Raw genomic sequence first — 20,005 nt, 5'->3', positions numbered from 1 at the left:
CACTGGGAGAAATCCCAGAAGGCCTGAGCAGCCCTTGGAAAGGAAGCCGCTTCACAAGCCTTGTCATCTCAGGAGTCTCTTTGGGCAGAAGCAGTTCCCACTGTGTGGCTGGAGGGTCTGAAAGCAGAACACATCCAAGGTCCACAGACACAAACCCAGGGATTTCATTCTTTCATGTTGTGGCCCGTAGGCCTTGCTGTAGCATGTTTCCCCAATTTCCCTCTTTCCTTTTGGAGTATTTTATTTGGTTCCTTTCCCTTCTGTGTGAACAGTTGGTCCTCATAATTCCCAAGCAGCTTGTAGTTGGTTTGTTACCGTCACTCCACATGGCCGCTCGGTTCGGCTCCAGCAGGCACATTGGTTTGGACATTCTCTTCACATAGGCTGTCAACTCGTTTCTCTAGGCTGCAGGCTGGAGCGGCCACTTTTGGGGATTTGGTTTTCCTCTTAGCTGCTGAAAGTATATCTTTATCACTGCCTGCTGTCAGTATTGGTATGATTCCTCTGCTTTAACAGAACGTTAAAATCAATTTCCAGGAGCATCCAAAAGAGGTGAAGTTCTAACATCTGCTGAGAAAGACTGGCTCTGAACAAAGTCGCCCAGATTAGCCTTGCAAGGGTGAAAACGGCAACAGGACAAAATGCCTCCAAAATGCTGTACTAATGTAAGTGCGCGCCCTGCTGGCCTCTGCCTTGGAACCCCACAAACCACCATCTTGAGAACATCAAAGGAAATATTTTCCACTTCCAGAGCATGCCAGATCCTAGAGGTACTGCCACACAAAATAAACTCTCCTCCAAGTGACTGAAAATGCTATTTCCTCTCAATTGTGGGAAAGCATAAATAAATGGGACAGCGTGAGATGGAGAAACCAGAAGAGGGAGAATTTGATACATTAAACACACAGGAAACTGCAGTAGTAGCCACAGGGCTGGCAAAAGAACAGGAATCACAAAAGCACATTGACATTAAGCGCACATGGGAGGCGCATTTTGATATTTCTCTAGGAGATTTATACAACTTACTGTATCTTAAAGACACTTGAAAGCACAGCCAAGTTCCTTCTAGGCCGATGCATCTCATAAGACATGCAGCCCACACTTGATTATTCCATGTATATATATATTTTAGTACATTTTTAAATTTTGTATTATGAAAATTTTAGAATTGAATACTACTCTTAGAGCAGTCTGTGGACACGTGTGAATCTGAGAACTGTTCGTTCCTGGTCTCCGATATATACAGAAAGTGAGAGTAAGCATTTAGAAACGTTTATAGCAATCTTATACTGCCACAACATTTTTACTCTATCTTACTAATGTATTAGTCAGAAAGAAATTGGAAAAAAACCTGGATTTTCATCACATATGGTTTGAGAAGCACTGCCTAACACCCATCGTCATGCATCACTTAGATTTAATTGATTGTAACAAACTGACAGAAATACAGAATACTTCATGGAGAAATACTGAATGAAGGACATAAAATTAGACACCTAAAGTTTTGCTTCTAAATTGTTTCTTTAACTCTTTAACTGACTTCTCTGTTAATGTATCATTGCCTTGAAAGTAGTATGACCAGAAAGTAACGAATCCATTTTTCATATTTACACTTCCCAATACATGGATATTCCAAAAAGTTTGTATTTGTACTAGGTTTAATAAAGATACATGGGAGATAAATATTATCCTTATGATTCCTATGATACTATTTTCTAACTCAATTCTGTGTTATCTGATATTTTTTTAACAAGTCAGTGCTTTAAAGACGTCTTCCTTATATTGAAATGCCTGATTTAAAATGTTACATGACAGGTAAAGCTGTAACTTTCCAGCTTTTGAATATAAAAAGAAAGTAATAGAATGTAATTTCCCCTCCTTTAAGAATTTAACTCAGATTTGTGAAACAGAAGGTAGCATAACTTTTCACTGTGGGAACTTTTTCAGTCCATAGGAAGAATTTATGTAGAGCAATTTCATGTGGCTGTTATTAATGTCAGTTTAAGATCCTGGCAAAGGGTGGGGGTTGGAAATAGGAAGTGTCACCCACCCACATTCCCAAACTTAAAAAGCTGGAAAATTTTATCCGTAGTGACTTTGTATCCAATTGCATCAGCAGTTTGGATAAAGAGTCAATTGTGCTTCAGTGAAAATTTTGTTTGAACATAAATTGTTTTCTAGATGTTTTGCTAAACTCTTTTAATGTCTAATACCCACAGCCTCTCTATTACGGATTAAGAACTACTGAACACAGTGAGTTCAGAGTCATTTGTTTTCTCTGGCCTTTGGGGAAAAAAAGGCCACACACACCAAATTATTAAGCTGCTCTTTTTTTCCCTCATGTAACGCATCCAGACATTCTATTATGAAGTTGAAACATTTCAATTACTGTAATTTTTTCCTAAAGGTTCTGGTTCTCACACTGAAATTCTGCCTCCAAAGTCAGATTCAGAATCCAATTCCCCAAATCTGTTCCAAAACACATTCATGGCCTAACCCTTGAGAAAGAGAACTTCAAGACTGACTCAAGGTATTTTAAAAAGCAACAAAAATGTGAAATCCATTGATGAAGTGTTTTTGATGTGTCCTGGCCACATCCATAAGAACGGTCAAATATTATCTAACTCACTTAACTTCTTAAAGTGGAAAACAACTAAACTTAGCACAAATATAGGCAAATAGCTCCTTCAAAAGAAAATGAAAGCTCTTATACACACACAAAGGAAACTGGTATTAAATTCCAAAGTGGTGGTGGGTCCACAACAATGAAAGTGGGAGAAATTAGGCAAAACCAAGGGGGTGGGATTGAGGTGACTTTAGGGGAAAATAAAGCCACCTGGAAGTAATGAGAACTCTCTGGGAAGATGACCATTACGCACAAAATACATAGCTGTTAAAATCAGCTACTCACCCTCCCTACCCATATGCAGAACCCGTTATCAATATTCTGGTGAGTCAGAAATTTAAAAGAATCACAATAAAAAGTAATCAAGTACAATATAGATTTCTGTACACAAAGTTTAAGCCCTTAACCTTCAACATTCAAGAGTGTTCTGATATCTACCTTATCGGTCTGGAGGCAGGTCCCTGGGACAGGAATTTACAGTTGTCCTCAGGACTAACATTCTGGCATAGGACATGGGCTCTTCTTTTGATGTATAAGTCATCTGAACACGGTGAAAATTCTTGATGGGCAAAGGAGCACAGTGCAGTAAAAGGAATATCCAGATAGCAATCACAGTCTGTGCTATTGATGTACTGCTCACTATGTGCCTTATACTACTATGTATGTGGGATAACTTACACACGGCCTCTCATTATCCTTTCAGCCATTCTAGGAGAAGGATATTATTTCCATTTTACAGATGAGGACTTTGAGGCACAGAGAAAACTACAAAGTCTAACCTCTTTACCTCAGGGCCAGATTACTTGAAAGTTATCTGAAAGGTTATTCAAGGTGAGGAAAGAACACTGATTTACCTGTCATGGAGGGGTAACTATAGTCATCGCGTTGTACATTATATCCCTAGTACTTACTTGTCTTATAAATGGAAGTCTATACCTTTTAACCAAATTCCTCCAGTTTACTCTTACCCCACACACTCCCACCATGTCCTCTGGTAACCACAAATCGGATCTCTTTTTCTATGAGTTTGCTTTTGTTTTACTTTTTTCTTAATTAGATTCCACATGTAAGTGAGATCATACCATATCTGTCTTTCTCTGTCTGATTTACTTAGTGTAATACTCTCAAGGTCCATTCATATTGTCACTAATGATAGGAAGTCCTCATTTTTCATGGCTGAATATTCCATTGTATGTATATACTACAACTTTTTTTTCATTTTTTCATTTTTTCATTTGTTCAATTACAGTTGATATACAATATAGTGATTAGACATTTATATCATTTATGAAGATTCACCCTGATAAGTCTGGTACCTATCTGACATCATAGAGTTATTAACAATATTATTGACTACATTCCTTATGCTGTACTTTACATCCCCATTTTTATAACTGGTAATTTGTACCTCTCAATCCCTTCATCTTTTCAACCCATATCCCAACCCCCTTCCATCTGGCAACACTCTATTTCTTCTCTGTATCTATGTGTTTGTTTCTATTTGTTCATTTATTTACTTATTTATTTTAGATTCCACATGTAAATGAAATCATATGGTATTTATCTTTCTCTGTCTGACTTATTTCACTTAGCATAATAACCTCTGATCCCTCCAGTTGTTGCAAATGGCAAGATTCCATTCTTTTTTATAGCTGAGAGATAATCCATTGTATATATGTCCCACATCTTCTTTATACATTTGTCTATTGATGGACACTTAGGTTGCTTCCATTTCTTGGCTATAATAAATAATACTGCAGTGAACATAGGGGTGCTTATATCTTTAGAATTAGTTTTTTGGATTGTTTTGGATAAATACCCAAAAGTGGAATTTCTGGGTCACACGATAGTTCTATTTTTTAATTTTGGGGCAACCTCTCTACTGTTTTCCATAGTGGCTGCACCAATTTGCAATCCCACCAACAGTGCAGTAGGTTTCCTTTTCTCCACATTCTCGACAACGCTGTTGATTTATTAATGATAGCCATTCTCACAGGTGGGAGGTGATATCTCACTGTAGTTTTAATTTGCATTTTCCGGATGATTAGTGATGTTGAGCATATGTCTAGTGGCCATCTGAATGTCCTCTTTGGAGAAATGTCTGTTCAGGTCCTCTGTCCATTTTTTAATCAGATTGATTTTTTTTTGGTGTGAAATTGTATGAATGCCTTATATATTTTAGATACTAGCCCCTTATCAGATGTGTCATTGACAAAATCTCCCATTCAGTAGGTTAACTTTTTGTTTCGTTGATGGTTTCCTTTGTTGTGCAATAACTCTTCAGTTTGATGTAGTCCCACTTGTTTATTTTTTATTTCCCTTACCCAAGGACACATATCCAAAAAACATATATATATTAGAGCAATGTCAAAGAGTTTACTGTCTATGTTTTCTTCTAGGAGTTTTATGGTTTCAGGTCTTGCATTTAAATCTTTAATCTGTTTTGAGTTTATTCTTGCATACGGTATAAAAAAGTGATACAGTTTCATTCTTTTGCATTCATCTGTCCAGTTTTCCGAGCACCATTTATTGAAAAAGACTATCTTTACCCCATTGTATATTCTTGCCTCCTTTGTCATAGATTAATTGAACACATAGGCGTGGGTTTATTTCTGGGTTCCCTGTTCTGTTCCATTGATCTATGTATGCTTTTATAGCAGTGTCAGGCTATTTTGATTACTTTAAGTACTGTACTATTGTTTGATATCAGGTAGGGTGATACCTCCAACTTTGCTCTTTCTCAAGATTGCTTTGGCTATTCAGGGTCTTTTGTGGTTCCATATAAATTTTAGGATTACTTATTCTAGTTTTGTGAAGAACGCCATTGGTATTTAGATAGGGATTGCATTGAATCTGTAGATTGCTTTGGGTAGTATGGACATTTTAACAATGCAAATGTTTCCTATCCATGAACACACCCTTGCATTTATTTGTATCTTCTTCAATTTCTTTCTTCAATGTCTTGAGTTTTGTCCTGTTTTCTCATTTGGAACATATATCTTTGTCTCCCCATTTTGGCTGCCTCCCTATGTTTGTTCCTATGTATTACGTAGAGCTGCTATGTCTCCCGTTCTTGGCAAAGTGGCCTTTTCTAGTAGGTGTCCTGTGAGGCCGAGTGGCACAGTCTCCCTGTTCACCTGAGCTGGGTGTTCCAGAAGTGTGCATTGTGTGGGTTGTGTGTGCCCCCTGTTATAGTTGAGCCTTGATTGCTGTTGGCACATGAGTGGGTGGGATTGCCCCACATAGGCTGACGGGCTATGAGGGCTGGCTGTGACTACAGCAGACAAGTTGTATGGGGGCTGACCCCCTGGAGCAGGAGTTGCTTATATGGGTCTCTGATGCCAGGCCAGTCCACCCTTTAGGTGATGCTGTGGTGTGATCTGAAGCTGGCCACCGGGTGTGTATTGGTTCTGGAGCCTCTTGGGAGGGACCAAGGTCAGCTGATGTGTCTGCTCCGCTTGGGGCTACAAAGTGATCCACAGTTGGTTGCCACTTGTGCTAGACTTGGAGGCACTTGGGAGAGGCCCTTCTGTGAACTGAGACTAGCTGGCACGTGGGAGCCAGCCAAGTGCCAGGCTTGGGACCTTTAGGTGGGCACCACCATGTGAGCTGAGGTCAGCTGCCTCTTGTGCCGGGTTTCTGGCTGCTTAGTTGAAGCTACGTTCCAAGCAAACACCGGCTGCAGCTTATGCCAGGCTTGGGGCCACCTCATGGGAGTTATTACACAAGTTGTGGTCGGTAGCTGTCTATGCTGGGCTGGGGGCCACTTAGCAAGAGGTAGAGGGCATGCAGAGGCTAGCTGATGCTTGTTTGCTGTTTGTGGACCTTTGAGATATTTTAGGAAAGTATGCAGCATGAGCCAAACAGGAATCTTGTGTGGAAAAGCCACTATAAGGATCTCCAGCCTAGTATGTGTGTTGAGTCATGCAGGATCTCAGGGAATCACCAGGACAGGGCTAACCATGTTATCCAAATTAACGGAGAGCTGAGCTTTGGTGTCTTCCTGTCCCTGCCCGCTTGGTGGGGGAAGACTCAAAAAGGAGCAATAGTGCCTGCCAGCATTTCCGTCCCTGGAAAAAGCTACCCTGACCCGTTCCTCCAGTCCTGCCCAGAAGCTTTGAGTCAATTCAGTTCCTCGCTGTATGTCCCTGGTTCTGTTCAACCTGCTTCCCCTGCACTGGGACCCAGATAGAATGAGTTTCCCCTGCACTGGGGCCCAGAGTGAATGTCAGCGAGGGGGTCCATGCGTGGTCCCTGAAGAGGAATACCTGGGACTCCAGCAGCCCTTCGTTTCACACAGATGCAATTCCTCTACTTTCCACAGCCTGATTTATGGAGACACCTCTTCCCAGCACTGGTGCCCAGGATGGGGAGCCGAGTGTGAGTCTGGGACCCCTCATACCTCAGAGAGCTCCACAGCAGAGATATCCTTCCCAGTTCTTAATCACCATGTGTGGGTGTAGGAACTACCTGTTTTGCATCTCCGCCCCTCCTACCGGTCTCCTAGTGGTTTCTTTACATCCTTCGTTATAGGACTTCTGCTCACCTAGTCTTCAGGTGGTTCTCATTGATGGTTGTTCTGTAATTTAGTTGTAATTTTGATGTGGCCATTGGAGGAGGCAAGTATAGCATTTACCTATTTTGCCATCTTGATCAGAAGTCCACAACTTCTTTGTTCATTTATCTCTATCGATGGACACTTAGGTTGTTTCCATGTCTCAGCTATTGTAAATACTGCTGTTGCAAACATGGGGACGCAAATATCTTTTCATGTTAGTGTTTTCATTTCCTTTGGGTATATTCCCAAACATGGAATTGCGATATCATATGGTAGTCTCATTTTTAATTTTCTGAGGTCCCTCCAGCTGTTTTTCATAGTGCCCATACAAGTTTACAATCCCACCATTAGTGCACAAGGGTTCCCTTTTTTCCATATTCTCACTCCATTTGTTGTCTGTTGTCATTTTGATGATGGCCAGTCTAACAGGAGAGAAGTGATAAATCATTGTAGTTTTAATTTGCATTTCCCCAATGACTAGTGATGTCGAGCATCTTTTCACGTACCTGTTGGCTATTCATATATCTTCTTTGGAAAAATGTCTATTAGGTCTTTTGCCCCATTTTAATTGAATTATTTGTGGTTTTGCTGTTGAGTTGTATAAGTTATTTATATATTTTGGATATTAACCCCTTGTCAGATATATGGTTTGCAAATATTTTTCTCCACACCATAGATTGTTTTTTTCCTTTTGTTGATTGTTTTCTTTTGCTGTGCAGAAGGTTTTCGGTTTAATTTAGTCACACTTTTTTTTATTTTGTTGCTTGTGCTGTCAGTACCGTATCCAAAAAAATCATTGCCAAAACTATGTCAAAGAGTTTCTTTCCTGTTTTCTTCTAGGAGTTTCGTGGCTTCAGGTCTTACATTCGTCTTTAATCCATTTTGAGCTAATTTTTGAGTGGTGTAACATAGGGATCCAGTTTCATTCTTTTTCCATGCAAATATCCAATTTTTCCAGCACCATTTATGGAAGAGACTGTCTTTTCTCCATTGAGTATTCTTGGCTCCCTTGTCAAATATTAGTTGATCATATATGCTTGGGTTGATTTCTGGGCTCTCAGTTTTGGTCCGATAATCTATTTCTCTGTTTTTATGCTAGTACCATAGTTTTTTCTTTGTTTGTTTGTGTTTTAGTTTCAGGTGTACAAAACAATGTAATATAGACATTTACATCCCTCACAAAGTGATAACCCCCCCTCCATGCCTGACCACTGTGCTGTACACCTGAAAATGAAGCTGAATAATATTGAATGTCAACTATAATTGTGTGTGTGTGTGTGTGTGTGTGTGTGTGTGTGTGTGTGTAGACATGTATGGTCACAGGATGTGGAGTACAGCATAGGAACAGAGTCAATGGAATTGTAACAGTTATATACAATGTCAGAGGGGTAGTAGATTAGGCTAGTATCATAGTTTTAATTGCTATAGTTTTATAATATAGCTTGGAATCATGACTGTGATGCTCTCAGTTTGTTCTTCTTTCTCAGGATTGCTTTGACTATTTGGGGTCTTTTGTCATTCCATATAAATATGAGGATTGTTTTTTCTACTACAAAAAATACCATTGAAATGCTAATAAGGATTGCATTGAATCTGTAGATGGCTCTTGGTACTACTGACATTTTCACGATATTAATTCTTCCAGTTGTTGAACATGAGATACCAGTTCATTTATTTGTATGTTCTTTGATGTTTTTCGTCAGGTTTTTTGTAGTTTTCAGAGCACAGATCTTTCACCTCCTTAATTAGGTTTAGTATTAAGTATTTTATTGTTTTTGATGCTGTTGTAAATAAGATTGTTTTATTTATTTATCAGATAATGTGTTATTAGTGTATTTAAATGCTACTGAATTTTGTTTCCTGCAATTTTACTGAATTCATTGCTTAAACCTTAAGTTTTGTTTTGTTGTGGTAGAATCTTTAGAATATTTTATACTATAAAATCATGTCATCTATAAATGGAGACAGTTTTACTTCTTCCTTTCCAACTCATACATTTTACATCTTTTTCTTGCCAGATGGTTCTGGCAAGGACTTCCAGGACTCTGTTGAATAGGAGTCATGAGAGTGGGCACCTGATCATAGAGAAAAAACCTTTCATAATTGAGTATGAAGTTAACTGTGGGCTTCTTATAAATGGCCTTTATTATGTTGAAGTACGGTCCTTATATACCTAATTTATTGTTTTTATCATGAACAGATGTTGAATTATGTCACATGCTTTTTCTGCTTCAGTTGAGATCATATGATCATTTTTCTTTCATTCTGTTAATGTAATATATCACACTGATTGATTTGTGTATGCTGACCAACCTTGCATCCCAAGTATAAATCCTAGTTGTTTATGCTAAATGATCATTTTAATTTGGTACTGAATTTGGTTTGCTGTATTTTATTGAGAAATGTTACACCTATATTCATCAAGCAATATTTTCTGGTAGTGTCTTTTTCTAGCTTTGGTATCAGGGTAATGCTGGTCTCATAAAATGAGTGTGGGAGTGTTCTCTACTCTTCAATTTTCTGTAAGAGTTTAAGAAGGACTGGGATTAATTTTACTTTAAATGTTTGGTAGAATTCACCATTGAAGCCATCTGGTCCTGGGCTTTTCTTCATTGGGAGATTTTTAGTTACCGATTCAATCTCAGTAGTAACTGGTCTGTTCAGACTTCTTATTTCTTCTGGTTTTGGTCTTGGTCATTTGTATATTTCTAAGAATTTTTCCATTTCTTCAAGGAATCATGAGTGTGATGCTCTTACTTTATTCTTCTTTCTCAGGATTGCTTTGAGGTCTTTTGTCATTCCATATAAATATGAGGATTGTTTTTTCTACTACAAAAAATACCATTGAAATGCTAACAAGGATTGCACTGAATCTGTAGATGGCTCTTGGTAATACTGAACTACGTTTGTTGGCTCACAGTAGTTCATAGTGGCCTCTTATGATGCTTTTATATTTCTCTGGTATCATTTATAACGTCTCCTTTTTCATTTATTAATTTGTTGATTTGTGTTCTTTTTTTTTTCTTGGTTCATCTAGTTAATTTTTAAAAAATGTTTTCAAAGAAACAACTCTTAGTTTGCATAATCTTTTCTATTGTTTTCCTGTTCTCTTTTTCATTTATTTCTGTAATAATCTTTATTATTTTCTTTCTTCTGAAAATACTGGGCTCAGTGTGTTCTTTATTTTCTAGTTCCTTAGGGCATAGAATTAGGTCGTTTATTTGAGATTTTTCTTCTTAATGTAGACATTTATTGCTAATAAACTTCCCTCTTAGAACTGCTTTTGCTCATCCCATAAATTTTGGTTATGTTGTATTTCCATTTTTGTTTGTCTCAAGATACTTTTTAATTTCCCTTTTAATTTCTTCTTAGATCCATTGTTTGTTGAGGAGAACACTGTAAATTCTATGTGTTTGTGAATTTTCCACTTTTCCTCTTCTTATTGATTTCTAGTTTTATACAATTGTGGTCAGAGAAGATACTTGGTATGATTTCACTCTTTTTAAATTTGCTAAAACTTGTTTTGTTACCTAACAAATGGTCTGTCCTAGAAAATACACATTCTTCTCAAGTGTGCGTGGAATAGTCTGCTGTTGTTAGATAAAATGTTATGTATGTGTCTGTTAGTTTCATTGTCCCCAACTATTATTGAACTGCTATTTAATCTATTAGTTTTTGCTTTTATATTGTTGTGCTCTGACTTGGGCACATAAACATTTGTAATTGTTACATCTTCTTGATGCATTGACCTCTTTATCATTATATAATGACCTTCTTTGTCTCTTTTTTAACATTTTTCATTTAAAGTCTATTTTGTCTCATATAAGTATAGCTATCGCTACTGTTGGGGGGTTAACATTTGCTGACATATCTTTTTCCATCCCTTCAGTCTCAGTCTGTGTGTGTGTTTTAAGGACAAAATTAGTGTCTTGAATGTGTGTGTTTTCAAGGATGAAGTTAAGTTTCTTGTAGGCAGCACGTCATTATATTTTTTACCCACTCAGCCATTATGTCTTTTGATTGGAGAATCCATTTATGTTTAAAGTAATTATTGATAAGTAATGACTTACTATTGTGCTTTTTAAAAATTGTTTTATAAGTGATTTGTAGATCCATTGTTTGTTTCTTATCCTGCTTTCTTTGTGTGTGTGTTCTGACATCCTCTTGTACCAGTATGCTCTGGCTTCTTTATCAGTTCTTTTGTGCAATTACTACAGGTTTTTGTCTTGTGATTACCATGAAGGTTACATGAACTATCTTAAAATCATGACACCCTATTTAAAATGAATAATTTCAACAGAATTCCTAAGCTTTATACTTGTACTGCTCCCCCTCACATTTTAAGTTATTGATGTTATTACAATTTTTATATTTTTATATTGTAACTAATAACAGATTGTTGTAGTTACTATTTTTACTATGTTTGTGTTTTTAACTATTAAACTAGATTAGTAATTGAATTAAGCACCACCATTACCATATTACAGACTAACTTTGACTACATATTTACCATTACCAGTGCGTTATACACTACCTCATTGTATTAATTAGCGTCCTTTTATTTCCACTCCAAGAACTCTCTTTAGCATTTTTTGTAAGGCAGGTCTAGTGTTGATGAACTCCCTCAGCTTTTGTTTGTTCAGGAGTGTCTTACTCCATTTCTGAAGGACAGTTTCACTGAGCATAATATTTTTGGTTTCTCTTTCAACATTTTGAATATGTCATCCCATTCTCTTCTGGTGTGAAGAGTTTCTGTTGAGAAATCCACAAATAGTATTGGGAGGGTTCCCTTGAGTGCAACTTCTCTCTTGCTGCTTTTAAAATTATTTCTTTGTCTTCAACGTCTAATGATTTAATTATAATGTGTCTTGGTGTAACACTATTTGAGTTCAACCACTTCAGGATTTTTCAGTCCTCTTGGATCTGGATGCCTATTTTTCTCCTCAGGTTTGGGAATTTTTCAGCCATTATTGCTTTAAATGTTCTTTCTGTCCCCTTTATCTTCTCCTTCTGAAATTGTCATAATATAAATATTGTTTCTTTTCATTGTGTCCCATAAGTCTTATCTTCCTCTTCATTGACTCTCCTGCATGGTCGAATCTGCTTCTGAAATTCTCTGTTGAATTCTTCAGTTCAGTTATTGTATTTTCTTGCTCTAGGATTTCAGTGTTTTTGTTTTAATGGTTTCTATTTCTTTGTTGAACTTCTTTTGTTCATACACTGTTTTCCTAATTTTGTGTTGGTGTCAGTGTGTTCCTCAAATTATTTTAGAGGATTATTTTGAATTCTTTGCCTGACAGTTCATAGATCTCCATTTTGTTAGGGTGTTATTAGTGCATTATTGGTTTCCTTTGGTTGTGTCATATTTATCTGATTTTTCATGATCTTATTCCTTATGTGGTACCTGCACATTCATTGAACAAGTGGTCTCCTCTTCCAGAGTTTGCAGGTTCACTACTCAGCTCAGTTAGCTTTCCTGGATGTGTCTGCTGATAATGTCCCAAAGCAAGTGGGGCCTGCATTTAAGGCCTATTTTTAGAGAAGGCAACTGTTCGAGGTCTGATGTCAGGGTAAGGGGGTTGCCATTGGCTGAGAACAGTTGTGTAGGACAGCTGACTTGGTTTCCTGCCCATGTGAGACTGGAGGAAGGGCTCTGAAGTTGCCTGGGTTCTTTGGTCAGGCTTGCTAGATGGTCAGGACTGACCAAAGGCCTCAGCAGTATGTGGAGCTGTAAATTAGCTTTCCTGCCTTGGCAGGGCAGTAAGATGGTGCCCAGGACCTGCATGGCTTATTGTTTGGGGATCTGAATCTGGTAAGATGTACACTGAATGTCCTGGTCAGATGAGGCCACTGTTTGGCTCTGCATATTGGAAAAGCCGCAGGCTGTACTCACTCTTCAAGACTACTGTAAGCATCGCTGTTGGAGGGTCTGTAAAGATTCTTGTGTGCTTTGGTAAGGTACCTCAGGTGGGTGGGCCTAGGGTCATTATTCACCAAGGAGTGGTGCAATGAAATACTTTCCATTCCCTGCATAGCAGAAGCAGCAGCTCCAAGGCCACTAAGGCTCTTTGGCACTTGACTCTAGCTGACCCATGCTCCAAGTTCCTTGGCTTAACTGGGTCACTGGCCTTACTCTATAGTCATCTCTGCCTTCCCATGATCTTAGCTTGAGCATTACTTGGTTATGAAGTGGCTTCCAGGTTCCAGCCAACCCTGTTGGATAGGCCTAAAGCCATGCTCCTGCCTGGGAGGGAGTGGGAGGGCCTATTGCAGCTAACTCCCAAATTTTCCCAAACATGCTTTTTGATCAGGAAGGCCATGCTTTGCAAAGGGTGGGGCTATGACTTAGTCCTTCTGCCTGGGTATGGGCGTAACAGGCTCAGGGCCTGCAGAACTTATTTCAGACATATCAAGCAGACCTGCACACCACCAAGTTCCCTGATGTGACTATATCATTGACTTGGTTCTGCAGATGAGCAAAGCCACTGGTTCGGGCTACTACTTGGCTTCTGTGGGAAGGACATCTGTCTGCCAAGACAAGTGCTGACTGTTGGAAGCTTCTGCCCCCTTTTTGAGGAGTTAGATTCTCAGTGGTTGAGCCCTGCAGATTTCCCTTCGATCCCCAGGGGTAAAACCAGACTAGAAGCTCCAATGAAGTGACCCACAATGCTTGGGGTGCTGGACTTCCACCCTGGGCTCTTTTCCCGCTGGAGAAACTGTAGGCTCAGGGGACGCCTATCTGTACCAGCCTGGGGGAGGGCCAATGCAGTCAGTGTGTGACCATTCCCTGTTCCCTTCTACTGCAGTCTGTCTTGGTCTCTGTGATGAAGGGGGCTACTTGAACCCTCACTCCCATGTTCTAGGATTCTCTCAGTGTCGTGTCCATGATAGTTGTTAGTTCTTCTTGTAAGGGGGAACCAAGTCAGGAATAACCTATGTCACCATCTTGGTGTCATCACTCTCTATTACTGCATTCTTGGAATATCCTCAGTGGTAGACAACTCGTGTTATTTCAAGGTAAACCTGATTTATAAATACTGCAAAGTCACCTAAAGTCAAATCTAAGAAAGGATGGGTCACGTAGCTATAACTATAAAGCTGTGGATCATAACCCTTTTGTCCACACATTCCATTGAAAAAGCGATTAAGCTATGAAACTTAAAAAAGCACAGGCCTGTTTCTGTGGGATAGGTACTTTCAAGAATTTTGTCAAAAACGGGTTTCTACAATCCAGTTAAAAAATGGGTAGAGGACCTGAACAGACATTTCTCCCAAGAAGACATACAAACAGCCAATACATGAAGAAATGCTCGATTTCACTAGCTATTAGGGAAATGCAAATCAAAACCACAATGAGATACCACCTCACACCTGTTAAAATGGCTATCATCAACAAGACAGTAACAAGCACTAGAGAGGTTGTAGAGAAAAAGGAACTGCTGGTGGGAATGCAAATTGATACACCCACTTTGGAAAACAGCATGGACGCTCCTGCAAATATTTAGAATCACCCTACAACCCAGCAGTGCCTCTTCTGGGTATTTATCCCACAAAATTGAAAATATCCATAAAGATATATGTACCCTTATGTTCACTGCAGCATTATTCACAGTGGCCAAGACATGGAAACAACCAAAGTGTCCTTCGATAGATGATTAGATAAAGATGGGGTACATATATACAATGGAATAGTACTTGGCCTTAAGAAAAGACGAAGTACTGCCATTTGCAACAATGGATCTTGAGATTATGACGCTAAGTGAAATAAGTCACACCAAAAAAGTCGAGAACCATATGATTTCACTCATTGGGGTATAAAACTAAAAGCAACAAATGAACAAGACAGACGAACAAAAACTCAGACACAGACAACAGTTTTGGTTACCAGAGGGTAAGAGAGGCGGTAAGGAGGTAGGAGAGTAAAGTGGGTCAAATATAGGGTGATGGAAGGAGAACTGACTCTGGGTGGTGAACACACAATGTATAATATGCTGTATTATAGAATTGTACACTTCAAACCTATTTTACTAACCACTGTCACCCCAATACATTTAATTTAAAAAAATTTAAAGTGGGGTTTCTAGACAGCACTTGAGTTTCCTGGGAATACTGTAAACACATGGAGGCTGTGTTGAAGGGTGGGGGATATGCCATCCTACAATTCCTCTTCATCAGCTGTACCTTTCTCCATTTTAAATGAAAGCTTAGTAAGGGTGAGGGTTTATGTTCCATTCCCTGCTGTTGCTAGAACAGGTCCCAGTACTTACTAAGCCCTCATTAAATATTTATAAAACGAGTGAATGGATAATAATTTAACATTGGGTTCCCGGATAAGATTTCAGTTGTGAAAAGAACTCTTGTGCTAGGAAAAAATTTTAAGAAGTGGAGATATTTCTGGGTGCATAATGGGTGGAGGGTTAGGTTTTCTTCGAGGTTTAGACAAATCTCGGGATTAGTAATGTGGTATCAACTCTGCTTGAGAATAAGTTCGGGCAGAAGCATGAGGCACAGTGAGCGTTCACTGTGAGAGCACAGCGGTCAGCCTCCGAAATGAGAACCTGGGTCAAGAAACCCAGCATCCCTTCATAAGGAGTTCCTCTGCTGATGGATGAGGTTGTCAAAGCAGTCATACATTGGAGTCCTTACCAAAGAAAGAACAAGCATGAAACCTGTTCCATCATATTACTCTTTTTGTATGTACCTGTGGGTGGCCATGGAAACAATGATTGATTACTGGTCCTGGATTCACTGGCTAAAATCAAGTGCCTTAGCTTCTGGTTGAAATGAGGACTGTCAATGCAAAAACAACAGGAGTGTACATATTCAATTCTAGTGCAAAAACGTCTTTCAATTCTGCTGAAAATAGCCACCAAAAAAAAAAAAAAAGTTTTCTTAGAAAACAAAGACAGACATAGAGTTTATGTGTAAAGATTTTTTTCTTTTTTTTTTTTTAAAGGCATTTCATCTAGCAAGGGCAATACAAAGGGGTTATATAAATTTATTTTCATATAACAATTGATTAGAAAAAATTCCCATTTTCAATGTTTAATTCCATCTTTCATTTAAAAAAAATCACTAAAGGACAAAAATCCACACAAAAATACAATCTGTATCTGTTCTATATTTACAGATAATCGGTCACTATTAAGGCACAGATTGATTAAAAACTACCATTTACTCAAATAATCCAAATATTTTGTGCATCATATAACACTGACAACACCGTGTACTATAGTGTCATATTCCCTTCATTGCATCAAGAGAAAGTGAGAAAAATAATTTCCAGTGTTTTTATTTATTTAATTTTTAGCCACCCTATTTAGTTTAATTGGAACCGTTTTCCCTTTGGCATACAGCACTGTTCATAAAACCTCCATCAACTTAATACTGCAAATTCATTCCATTTTCCTCCTGTTGCAAATGTATCGTAGAGAGCTAGGAAAAGAGCTCCACATGATGTGTTTTTTTTTTTTTAATTTGGGAAAGTCTTATTAAAGAAATGATAAAATTTAGAGCCCTTAGCTGTTGGACAGGAAGCAAATCTGGAATGCTCATCCTGTGCTGAGTGTGTAGTGTGATGTGTACATGTGCATGTACGTGCAGAGTGACACCACTGTACTTGCAAAGGGAGCAATGTAGTTCTACATCCTTAAGCAGATATAGTTTTTTAGGAATGGGCATCCCCTTAGTGCCATTATAATTGATAATTTTACGATGCGTCCATTATCTATGCCTTCAAAGTAACCAATACAATTTTTTAAAGTGAAAATTTTTGTGTGTGCAAAATTTCTCTTCAGTTCTCTTGTTCTTTAACGGTAAGACTCAGCCATGGAAAATATCAAGTATTTCTGATTCTGCATTTGTATGAAAGTCCCCAATTGTTCTAATGCCTTCTGTTGAGAGCATGCAACAGTGGTTTATGTCCATGTAGAAAATCTTCAATAATGAACATAAATAAGTCATTACAGTACAGGTAATTCACAACATTTCCTATGGGAACGTTTTCCAACAAATTGATACACTTGGAAATTATATTGTTTTGAAGAAAGAGAGGCACCTAGTGATTTTTTTCACGTATTGAAAAACCCTTCATAAATCCACAATACCATGTCTGAAAAGACCTAGGAAACAATGTTGCCTGATTTCTTGGACTTTCACAGTATAAGATTGTAACAATGAATCTAGCCCTTATAAAACAGTCTTTTTTTTTTTTTTACCTCCTTCAGAACTCAGCTGTCTTTATCAACTGTCACCCTGGAGACTTGAATGAAGCCTTTCTGTTCTCAACTAACATAAGTCTACTTCGAGCAGACAGATAACGGTTTTAGGAAAGTCCTCTGACCATATGGAGCACAGCTAATGTGTACATGATAAGGACAGTAATCTACTTCTCCTCCTAATGGCAACAGTGCTGTCTTGTCAGATGATTATTTTTTTTTAAATAAAGTGACAATCTAGGGCTCCAGTTATTGAATGCCGTCCATTCTCTACCATAAATCTCTAGTAGATATCGATTTAATCACTTATGTACTGTATGCTTATAATATCTAAAAATAAAAGTTTGATATAAATAAGTGTCCTTTAGTGGCAGTATACTAAAAAATAGCCCTTTGCCTTCAAGACAACCATTAAAGTCATTTTAGCAATACAGGCAGCAGCTAAATATAACTGCAAAGGGTTAATATTGCAAAGTCCATTTGGTCTTTCTCTGCACCTGTTACAGTGAACTAGGTTCATTGCTAATTGTTTTTAGGATGCTGACACAAATGAACAGAACTGGTCCAGAACCAAGTGGAGTCACTGAAATTTCCCAAAGTCACAGAATATTCTGCACAAAAACTAATAATCCAGTACCATTTCAAACAAAAATTTAACACAGTCAGAAAAATGTGACTAAATCTGATTTGTACCAATACATCAGAGTGACATGAAAATGAGAGAGAAAGAGATCATTTCCACAGGACAAGAAATTAGAAAGTGTAAAGTGCTGAAAGACCTCAATAATTATCTTAAAGCAGTACCAGAAAATTCCACTTTGATTATTTTTTAAACCCCCCAATACCAAAACAAAACAAGCAAACAATAACTTCTGTGTTTTCTGGCATCCTTCATTTTAAGTATAAAAAATCAGTGCATATGTTATATAGGTAAATAAAAACAGGAAATAAAGCCCTACCCTCATATTGCAAATTCTGTCCAAGTACCATTTTTTTAAAAAAAGTAATCCACGTGTGGTATTCTGCATGACATAAGAACATCTTCTCTCTTTTCTTCCTGTTTGGCACAAAATTCAGGTTGTGAATAAGATGCTTTGGTCCTGATCCCAGATACCCAGAGTACCTAGGACGGTGTGCAGTGAAGGCCGTTCACAGATCTCCTGTGACCACCACGGCAGAGTTGGCGGGTGTGTGCCTGAAGAGCACTGCTACCAGCGGCCACTGACACTCGTCATGTCCGAGTGATACTGACGGGGTAGCCTCCCACTGGCTCCACCTTCCAGGAAAGAGGTGCGTGCATTTGGCGGTTCAAAAAGCTTTCTTCGGTTTTTATTTAGTTCTAGAGAGAGAAAGAGGTAACTGTTTCAGTGAAAGTTGTACAATCTACAGGACATGGGAGCTTTTGAAAGTGAAGTCAAGTGTGGTAGCAAAAGGAACACCTGTAGTTGATGGTCAAGACATTTCTGAAATACTAGGAAGTCCGATACTAAAGGCAGCATGTCGGAGCCAAGAGAACCAAGAACAGCAGATAGTTTTTATTGCAGTTTGGAAACTATCTAGGGGATATACATCCTTCTCAGAGCCCTCTAAACTCTGGATATCCAAATTAACAGTGTGACCGATCCCAAATGTCATTTCAGAGGCAAAGGGGAGAGGGGGCATCAAAGCTGGTGAAGGCGTAGGAGAGGATGTATTACCAATGACACAGAAAATTATTACAGCTAGGGAACTCATCCATGTCACACACAGCAATCATTCAAGTATTGAAGTCAGATGTGAGAATTAGAGCCCACATCTGAACGAGAGAATGCTGGAGGGGCACGCTGGAGAGTTCAGTGTCAACCGCACAGCTCCAGCAGCTCATGGCGCCTGTGCTCATGGCTCCTGTACTCCCGGCATCAGGAAGAGCCTCATGAAAAAGCGTATCAGCAGGTTTCTCTGAATACAAAATCAGCTTAGTAAAAATGGCAAGTTTAGGAGATAGATACAATCGAAAATAACCAATATGTGAACCTAAATTTTCAGGGAAAATCTTAAAAAACAAAAACACAGAGTACTTAGAAAACACTAGTTAGTTTTGTCTTTTGCCAACTACAAACTGTTAACCAGAAAGGCAAAAAATTAATCGAAGCAGCCTACCTTGTTTATGACTATGCGACCCCTCTAGTCCCAACACCCCCCAACACACATACATATCCAAATCCTCAAATCAAACGATGTACCTCTCGCTAGTGAACTCCTACAAGCAGATAGACTTGTCAGATTCTGGAAATTAGGGTTCTAATAGCCATCAAATGCAAATATTTCAAATTATTCCTTTTCAAATAGAGGGATTATACGGTTGACGTGCTTAAAGTTGTCTTTTGGGGCGGGTGGGGAGTGGGACGATGGGGTGGAGCCAGTGATTCAGCACCTATGTTTGCACAGTAGTTTTTGAACCGCACATATAATCGACTTTTGAATTATGAAGGTGCACGGCAAACTATGGCTCAGAAATGCTGAGATGAGGACACAGACTCCGGCTGCAGCAGGTCACACAGGTGGCCCTGTGGCCAGAGGTAGTCCTGTTTCCCTAGTTCTGGAAGATGGACCAACACCCTTCAC

The 20,005-nt window shown here is 38.7% G+C and overlaps 2 protein-coding genes across 6 annotated transcripts in view; one reads left to right on the top strand and one right to left on the bottom strand.

The window, feature by feature from the left end:
* LOC308507854 (uncharacterized protein) overlaps positions 1-18,603 on the top strand; it is a gene marked incomplete at both ends in the record, with an annotated part of 297,096 nt that extends 278,493 nt beyond the window's left edge. Inside the window, one exon of one of the 2 annotated variants that reach the window (XR_013994943.1) lies at positions 18,479-18,603. Coding sequence is in view for 1 of the 2 variants with exons in the window: in XM_081073606.1 (XP_080929732.1) it covers positions 17,411-17,503 (93 nt within the window). Of the gene's footprint in view, positions 1-17,410; positions 17,504-18,478 lie in introns of those variants that run through there. The other variant, XM_081073606.1, reaches the window with a different exon arrangement.
* BICC1 (BicC family RNA binding protein 1) overlaps positions 16,137-20,005 on the bottom strand; it is a 247,473-nt gene continuing 243,604 nt past the window's right edge. For all 4 annotated transcript variants that reach the window (XM_081073590.1, XM_081073592.1, XM_081073593.1 and 1 more), the window contains one exon: positions 16,137-18,740. In XM_081073590.1, the coding sequence (XP_080929716.1) occupies positions 18,610-18,740 (131 nt within the window). In that variant the 3' untranslated portion in view covers positions 16,137-18,609. The remainder of the gene's footprint in view (positions 18,741-20,005) is intronic.

This window comes from Rhinolophus hipposideros (genome assembly GCF_964194185.1).
Source record: "Rhinolophus hipposideros genome assembly, chromosome: 15".
In the NCBI taxonomy this organism is placed as follows: Eukaryota; Metazoa; Chordata; class Mammalia; order Chiroptera; family Rhinolophidae; genus Rhinolophus; species Rhinolophus hipposideros.
This window is presented reverse-complemented; position numbering and strand designations above follow the sequence as displayed.